Source organism: Sciurus vulgaris, assembly GCF_902686455.1.
Source record: "Sciurus vulgaris genome assembly, chromosome: 6".
NCBI classification, from domain to species: Eukaryota; Metazoa; Chordata; class Mammalia; order Rodentia; family Sciuridae; genus Sciurus; species Sciurus vulgaris.
The window spans coordinates 122,544,944-122,554,446 of NC_136466.1; the positions used below are offsets into that span (position 1 = coordinate 122,544,944).

Sequence of the window (9,503 nt, forward strand, 5' to 3'; positions counted from 1 at the left end):
TGATTGGGATAAATTTTTTTCTTTTGCACATGGACTCCATTTAGGCGTTGAAAATTTCTGATGAAATAAAATATTTTCTTACAATCTTTTGAGTAAAATAAATGAAGAACTCAAAATGTGTTGTATCTTGGTTTATGTATGGGTGGGTATGTGCGAATATTTATTTCTTCCTTATTTTCTACCAGTGGCTACTAACAGTATGCCTTTAAGTTTAAGTGCAGCTCACATAATTTCTCAAATACCTGTGAATTTTGTTTGTTTAACATCCTCATCTCTTTTGTATAACCAATGCAACATGTTTTATTTTGAAAGAACATTTGCACAAATAAGCTCATGTGCTCCTTTAAATGAGTCTGCTCTAGCAAAATCATTGATATTTTCTGTTTTAAGAAAAATTAAACTCATGAAAGTTAAATATTGATAGAATGAAAATTGTGGATTATTAGAACTTGAAGGAACTTTATCACGTGAGGAATCTCCTATTTATTCATTAGTACTGATTACCTAATTTGTGTCTGACAATGTACTGTAAGATATAGTCCTGATATTTCAGCATATATACACTATAGTGGCAAGATCTATTAGTAAAATATTCAAGTACTTACACATCTTACTGTTAATTAGCCACTGCACCAATCCCTTCAAATAATCTCTAATCTCAGCCCCTTTCCTGGAACTTTTAGATCTTACCTCAGCCCAGCAACTAAAAGGGGACCTCAAGGACCCTGCTCCAACTCCATGATCAGTATCTCTTCTGATTAGTCAATGTCCTGATGTACTTGTTGTTAAGAATTTTTAATGCACTTCTGAGAAAAGAACAGTAAAGTAACAGAGAGGTGACATGACTTTCACTAAACCTATAAGTAGTTATTGACAAAGCATTATTCTTTCTTCAAAGAAATTCTTAAAATACATCCCTCAAGCAGAGACACAGCCAAGATTTTAACTAAGATATTTTGACTACAAATTATTGCATTCTACCAAATTGGAGCTTCATCATACATGTACCTAAAATGGATTAAAAGTGCTAAAATATTGATTCTTCCCAATTCCTGGAATAGCTAGGACAACCCCAGACTGTGCCAGTTGCCTCCTGTCAAATACCATTTCTGTGTGCACTATGAACTCAGAAAGATTTTAATCAATATACTACATCAAAAAGCTCCCAACTTTTTATTCCATATCACCTGTATAGTGCTGAAAATGAAAATAAAAATAATTATAAATCTCAAAAATAAGAGAGGGTAGTACTTTTATATCCATGTAGCAGCAGAACCCTTTTTGTCAAATTAATATGTAAAACCCACTATCTGGAAAAAAGTTATATTGATTCCATCATAAACATAAAAATCCGGCAAGATACACTTAACATCAAAATAAATAATTATAGTAATAGATTATAACCTGTTGGCTAAAACAGAAATCTATGAAGTTATGCTGCTATAAATAAGAAAATCAAGTTGAAAATTTGGTAAAGAATGGGATATTTACATAACTTGAGTGCTACTCTACAATACATTATATATGAAGGTAAAAAATAATTTTACTTTGAAGAAGCCTGGCATCTATTTCCTTAATCAAATGATCAAAGTTAACATCCTAATTATGAATCATCACATCTATGAAATTCCTGGCAAACTTGCATCATTCAGTTTTAACCATGAGTTTTAAAACAGTTTTAAAACAATCCAAATTTGAAGGACATTCTACTAAGTAACTAATTTGTTTTCAAAATTGTCTAGGTCAGGAAAGCCAAAGAAATCAAAAACTATTCCAGATTAAAAACTTGATACATGATAAATAAGTTCAGCACTGATTTTTAACTGGACCCTTTTACTAGAAAGGACATTATTAGTGCAGTTGGTGAAACTTAAATGGGTTTTAATAATTAGATGCTAGTAATATGGCAGTGTTAATTTTCTGATTTTATGGGTTGTTTACAATGTAACTATATACAAACATACCCTTTTTCACAGAAAATATATACTAAACTATTCAAAGTCAGTAGAACCTCATGTTAACAATTTACTGTTTTATAGTTTAGGAAAAAATTATTTGTACTGAACTTAGTAACTTAAGTTTTGATACTTTTAAGTCTGTTTTCCCAAATAAATCTCTGCATCTATCCCAAACACCTCAAGGTTCAATTCAGATCCCTCTGTCCAAGTCCTCTTTATTAACTATTCATAAGTGCTGCTTCTTCTAAGCTCTTTTTCTTGACATCTGTGGGATATCTTTTTCTCTATTTGTTCTTTTTAGTTACACATGACAGTAAGGGTGTGTTTTGATATATTATACATATATGGAGAATAACTTCCCATTCTTGTGGTTGTACATGATGTGGAGTTACACTGGTTATGTATTCATACAAGAACATAGGAAAGTTATGTCCAATTAATTCTACTGTCTTTCACATTCCCTTCCCTGCTCCCTTCCCTTCATTCCCCTTTGTCTAATCCAATAAACTACTATTCTCCCCTTATTATGTGTTAGCATCCACATATCAGAGAGAACATTTGGCCTTTGATTTTTTGGAATTGGCTTATTTCATTTAGCACGATGGTCTCCAGATCCATCCATTTACCATCAAATGCCATAATTTCATTCTTCTTTGTGACTAATATTTCATTGTGTACATATACATTCATTTATCCATTCATCTACTGAAGTGCAACTAGGTTGATTCCATAGTTTAGCTATTATGAATTGAGCTGCTATAAACATTGTTGTGGCCACATCACTATAGTCTGCTGATTTTAAGTCCTTTGTGGGATCTTTTATGTTAGTCCTTGTGAATTGCCTTTGTGAGATATCTTTTATGTTAGTACTTGTGAATTACCTTATGAACTTATCAGACCAAGTTATCTTGCCTTCTCAGGGAAACTAACCCTCAAGGACACGTGTGATGTTTTTGTCTTATTCAGTTAGTATAACCATATAAGTCTAGAATTTACAGAAAAACCAATAGAATTTTGTTTTATTAGGAAATTTGGGGGGAGATCCAAGATGGCAGACTAGAGGGAGGCTGCATTCCTTTTCACTCTGTAACTCCGGTTTCAAGCAGAGGATATCTGTTTCTTGGTGAGGCAGTTTTTGCTGCTTATCGATCCCCTGGTGTTTACCCCATTTGTCTGCTCTGATGACCTGCAGTCTGCCAGCATATCGACGCCTTTTTTGAGTGCAGATTGCTCACTGTCAGGTGCCTATCATCTGTCATTTGCCTGCCTCTCGCCTGTCCATCGCCTGCCTTACACCTATCCATCACCCAAAGCATGAGGTTCACCTCCCAATTATCTGACAACAGTCAGCAAACTGATCGCCACTGCCAGTGGAGCAACAGCTGCCTCCTGTTGCCTGGAAGTTCACTGTTACAGTACCTGTAGGATCCCTCAGCCCGACCAATCACTCCCTGCCTCTGGGGCCCTCACATCGACTGACTGCTCCCTGCCGCCAGGAACCCCAGATCAACTGACTGTGCCCTATCACTGGGACCCCAGACCGATTGATTGCACCCAGCCTCCAGGATCCCGCAAACACACCAGACCTCCAGGACCCCTGCCTGACCAACCATATCCTGCCTCCAGGACCTCCAGCTGACCATGTCCACACCCTGAGTGCAGCTCCCCATTTGCCAACATATTTCGAAGCCAGAGTGGCCATCTTGGATAATCCTGGAAGCCTTAGCTCCGATCTTTAGGTGGGGCAAATCCCATCCTGAGACGCCTGCTGGAGGCTTGAAGCTCATTGTCAGTTACCTCTCATGCATCAGGCTACTGAACACTGGGAGGTTTCATTACTATATGACTGTTATACTGTAGATTTTCTTTTTTCTCCTTATTGAAAAACTTTAATTAAGTTTTTATTTCTTTCCTTTTCTTGTTCTCTTTTCCTTTCGTTTACCTGTTCCCTCAGAGTCTTTTTCTCCCTTTTTTGCATGCTAACATCCAATGTCTTTTGATTACACTCTCACCCTTTCTATTATCTAGAACTTCAGTATATTCTTTTCTTACCCATTAACAGCTACATTCTACATCCCTCTACATCCTCTTTGTCCTCCATTTGAAACTGCAGACCTTATTGCAAATCTGTTTCTTTTACTGAAGATAATATTTGAACTCACTGTTTATTATGACAATTTTGTTATTGTCCTCATAGGGGCTATTTGGTCTAGGATTGCATAGTGTCTGAATTGGGCATTGCTAATATTGATCTCCCCTTTTAAAGAAAGGGTTTTGGAAACCTATAGGGCCACTATAAGCCTATAGGGGGAAATCTGCAATAGCCTGATCTGCACTGCTGGAGGGGAAGATACATGAACAACATGAAAAAACAAGCGAAGAAAATGATCCAAACAAATTTAGATTCTATAGTAATAGAATCCAATGACAGTACGTTAGAAGAAATGTCAGAAAAGGACTTCAGATTATACATGATTAAGATGATTCATGAAGCAAAGGGTGAGATAAGAGAATGCAGGCAATGAATGATAATACCAATAAGCTGAAAGAGCACCTATAGGAAGCAAAAGATCATTTCAACAAAGAGATAGAGATTCTCAAAAACAAAAACAAAAAACATAGAACCAAAACAAACGGGAATCCTTGAATGAAGGAAACAATAAACCAAATAAAAAACTCAATGGAAAGCATCACCAAAAGACTAGACCACTTGGAAGACAGAACCTCAGACAATGAAGACAAATATTTAATCTTGAAAATAAAGTCGCCCAAACAGAGAAGATGGTAAGAAATCATGAACAGAATCTCCAAGAGCTATGGGACATCATGAAAAGACCAAATTTAACAATCATGGGGATTGAGGAAGGCACAGAGATACAAACCGAAGGAATGAACAACCTATTCAATGAAATAATATCAGAAAATTTCCCAAACCTGAAGAATGAAATGGAAAATCAAATACAAGAGACTTACAGAATACCAAATGCACACAATCACAACAGATCCACACCAAGGCACATTATAATGAAAATGCCTAACATTCAAAATAAAGATAGGATTTTGAAGGCCACAAGAGAAAAGCATCAGATTACATATAGGGGGAGACCAATACGGATAGCAGCTGACTTCTCAACCCAGACTCTAAAAGCTAGAAGGGCCTGGACCAACATATTTCAAGCTCTGAAAGAACATGGTTGCCAACCAAGAATCCTGTACCCAGCGAAACTAACCTTCAGATTTGAAGATGAAATAAAATCCTTCCATGATAAACAAAAGTTAAAAGAATTTACAAATAGAAAGCCTGTGCTATAGAATGTTCTCAACAAAATATTCCATGAGGAGGAAATGAAAAACAACAATGGAGGTCAGCAAAGGGAGGAACTAACTTAGAGAAAAACCACTCAAAGGAGAAACCAAGCGAAGTTAAAAACCGAAAATAAGCCCAAATGAATGGGAATACATATCATATCTCAATAATAACTGTGAACGTTAATGGCCTAAACTCCTCAATCAAGAAACATAGACTGGCAGAATGGATTAAAAAGAAAGACCCAACAATATGCTGCCTGCAAGAGACTCATCTCATAGAAAAAGACATCCACAGACTAAAGGTGAAAGGATGGGGGAAAATCCTACCATGCACATGGACTCAGTAAAAAAGCGGGAGTTTCCATCCTTATATCAGATAAAGTGGACTTCAAGCCAAAGTTAGTCAGAAGAGATAAAGGAGGACATTTCATACTGCTTAAGGGAACCATAAATCAGGAAGACATAACGAATGTAAATATTTATGCCCCCGAACAATGGTACATCCCTGTACATCAAACAAATCCTTCTCAATTTCAGGAATCACATAGACCACAACACAATAATTCTGGGTGACTTTAACACACCGCTGTCACCACTAGATAGATCTTCCAAACAAAAACCAAACAAATAAACCATAGAACTCAATAACACAATCAATAACCTAGACTTAATAGACATATATAGAATATTCCATCCATTAAAGAGCAGATTCACTTTCTTCTCAGCAGCACATGGAACCTTCTCAAAAATAGACCATATGTTATGCTGCAAAGCAGCCCTTAGGAAATGCAAAAAAATAGCGATACTGCCTTGTGTTCTATCAGATCATAATGGACTGAGAGTAGAAATCAATGACAAAATAAAAAATAGAAATTACTCCAATACCTGGAGACTAGATAATATGCTATTGAAGGAAATTTGGTAATGCAGTAATGATGTAATATTTTATGTATCTATATTTCTCATAAAAACTTCAGTCTTATTTTTTCTTTACCCAAAACCTCATAAATAAACAATAACAATTATATCTTGCTTCAGATGGTTTTGAGATGTGCAATAATAATAAATAATTGCATTCTAGGACTAGGGAAAATGTCTATTGTTGGAATTATTTATTTAGAAATACAGAAACATGTTTATGAGAGGGAAAAAAGCGCATTTAGTCATTCAGAGTTTTAAAACCACCACATTTTGTTGCCTTTTTAGCCGTTTTTTTAAGCCCTTTCTCCCTTGCACAGTAATTTTTATTATTATTGACCTACTGTTTTATATCATGGTTTTTTTCCTTTACATTTTGCATATTTGGTTTAAATCCTGTTCTTTTTTTCTTGATGAATATTTTCCAATATCATTAAATGTTCTTTGACAATAAATAATACTTCCTCATATAAATGCAATGTTAATTTACTAAAAATCATTCCTCTGTCTTTGATAATTATTTCTGTTTTGGTTATAAGTTTTATATGGATGATAGCTTTAAATTTTGTGTGTAACTTTGGCATAACCTCAGAAATGCACACAAAAGCTTGGGCTGTAGCCAAAATAGACTCTCTATATTGAACCTACTGTATCAATTTATATCCTCTGTATAGACAGTATTTGTTTTACTGCCCCATAGGAATGTTTTCAGTAATAGCCAAGGTAACATTCCTTCAGTTTTATTAGGGAGGGAGTGATCATTGTTCAGACAAGAGCTAACAACTTGTCCATAAAGACATTAACATAGACTGTAGGTTAGGCCAAGCTTCTTTTTATGAAGTGACCATCTCAGCAGGCAGGGTATAGGTCTTTAAGCTCTTGTGTTGAATAGCAGGCAACTATGTAGCAAGCTACATAGAACTTTCTCTTGAACTCTTGGTCTTTTTCAATAGAAATTCTTATGGTGTTTCTTCATTGAAATAATTACTAAATTGCAGTTATTGTCAAGAATTTGGTTAAGTGGTAGAACACTTGCCTAGCATGTGGAAGGTCCTGGGTTCATTCCCCAGTATTAGAAAAACAAAACAGAACCAAAAACAACAACAACAAAAACCTGCTTTTTTTTTTTCTTTCTCTGCTGTAACACTTGAAATGTATGGATACTGTGATTGGTAAAACCACTAAGACATTGAATGTGCTTGTAAAATTTTCACCCTATTAAAAATCTTGAACAAAACCTGATAGTATTTTAAACAAAATAAAAGAGAAAAAGGCATCAACCTAGTTTCTTTAGGAGGTAGGAATAAATCTAATGAGCTTAAGAATTAATCAGTTTTAAAACTGTTATCCATTTCAAATTGGTACATCTTCCCTTTCTTTGCTGTAGGAACTTTACAGTGGTAGCAGAGACTGCAATATTCTTGCTTGGGTACCATCCTTATGTGAACCAGTTCCTGATGATGATGAGGTAAATATTATTTGTACAAATGGTATAGTGATTCCTAAATCATAAGAAATAAAGTTTTATTAGTTTATATGGGAGAACTTTTAATCATTTCTTGCTGTTTTCTGATTGTAAAAATAATTTGTTACATTTGGAAGATTCAGAAAAATATAATATTAAATTTCTCAAGTTGGATTGATTATTAAGTATTTTTTTACACTTTCCTATACACGTATTTATTTATTTATTCCCTTTTATTTATTTATTTATTTTTCTCTTTTCACTTTGCTGGAGATCAAAGCCAAGGACCCCAAACTTGCTAGGCAAGTGCTCTACCACTGCTTACCCTCCTAGCCACTGCTTTTTTTAAAACATAGTTAATATAATTATTGGACATATAATTTGATATCCATTTTAAACTTTATTTTTAATAATATAATATTGTTTCATGTGTATATCACAATTTAAATATTTACCTATTTCTATTGATTACAAACAGCATCAAGGCAAATATCTGTTCACAAACTTCTTTTTCTTCTTTTCTTTCTTTCTTCCTTCCTTCTTTCATTGCTTCCTTCCTTCCTTATATTGGGGATTGAACCCAGGGTTGCTTTACAACTGAGCCACATCACCAACCCTCTTATCCTTTTATTTTCATTTTGAGATAGGTCTCACTGAATTGCCCAGACTAGCCTCAAACTTGCAATTGTCTTCTCTCAGCCTTCACTATAGATATTTATAATTATGTCTTAGGCTAAGATTCCTAGACCTCTTGACTTATCATATATAACATAATTAAGTCTCTTTCATTTCATGCTGTCAGATTTTACCAATTTACACTTCTATTTTGTAATCTAACTGTACCTATCTTAGAGTGTAAATTAGAATACATATGACATTATGAATAAAGAGCCTTAAAAGTGCAGTGGGTAAACAAATATGAATAAGACATGATCCCTAGCCTTTAGTAGCCTCTTTTTAAAAAATTATTATTTTTACTGTATGTCAAGCTGTAGTAAAATAAAGGTTGTCTAACGTTGCTTTCTCTCCCTCCAAGAATTACTCTATTTGGGCTGTTAATCATTCCCATTTATATTAATTTCTAGGATATAAAAGTTTGATGTCTAAAAGAATTTTTATATAATTTTTTAAGCTAGAAGCATATTACCTTATACTACTTAATTGTCAGGCTGTTTTATTATATCCTGAGGAATCTGCTCCTCCCCCCACTTCTTATTTAGTCATGGTCATGTTAAGCTTATCTGAACTCCTAATCACTTTTTCCTGCCTGAGATTCATAGGACAGGTACAGCTTAAATCTGACTTCTCATCAAGACTCCTACTTTAGTTTGACAGTCACATAATACTTACCTGTTTCACTTATATCTTACGTAGATATATATTTATGACACAGAAAACCCTGAAACTTTCTAGTAATTACCCTCAGAAATTTTAAAGTTATCAAGGTATTTCCCTGATAGATGTTAATTTTGGTTTCATTTCTCCTTTCCAGTATTTGGACTGGAGTAGATCTCCCTCTCTTCATTCCTGTAGCACTCACAACTCTTTGTCAGTACAATAATCAACCTGGTGAGATAGAGATGACTATGTTCAAACATAGATTGGATGTCCACTAGGAGGAGATGTTGTTGAGAAAACTGAAGAAATAGAAGGTGGTTACACATAAAGATGTAATAAAATAAAATATGTAATAAAATGTAATAAAAATGTAGATGGATTTAATATGCATATTACTGTTTGGGAATCTCAAATGGTAATACATACTAAGTCCATCTACATTTTTTTTCCATCTACATTTTTATTGCAGCTTTTAACTGCAAGTATGACATCTTATTTGTGATTGTTTTAACAAT

The 9,503-nt window shown here is 34.4% G+C and overlaps 1 protein-coding gene across 4 annotated transcripts in view; it reads left to right on the forward strand.

Annotated features, from left to right (window-relative positions):
• Positions 1 to 9,503, forward strand: part of ERCC8 (ERCC excision repair 8, CSA ubiquitin ligase complex subunit) — a 57,491-nt gene that overhangs the window by 36,184 nt on the left and 11,804 nt on the right. For all 4 annotated transcript variants that reach the window (XM_079144040.1, XM_079144041.1, XM_079144042.1 and 1 more), the window contains one exon: positions 7,573 to 7,653. In XM_079144040.1, coding sequence (XP_079000166.1) covers positions 7,573 to 7,653 — 81 coding nt within the window. The remainder of the gene's footprint in view (positions 1 to 7,572; positions 7,654 to 9,503) is intronic.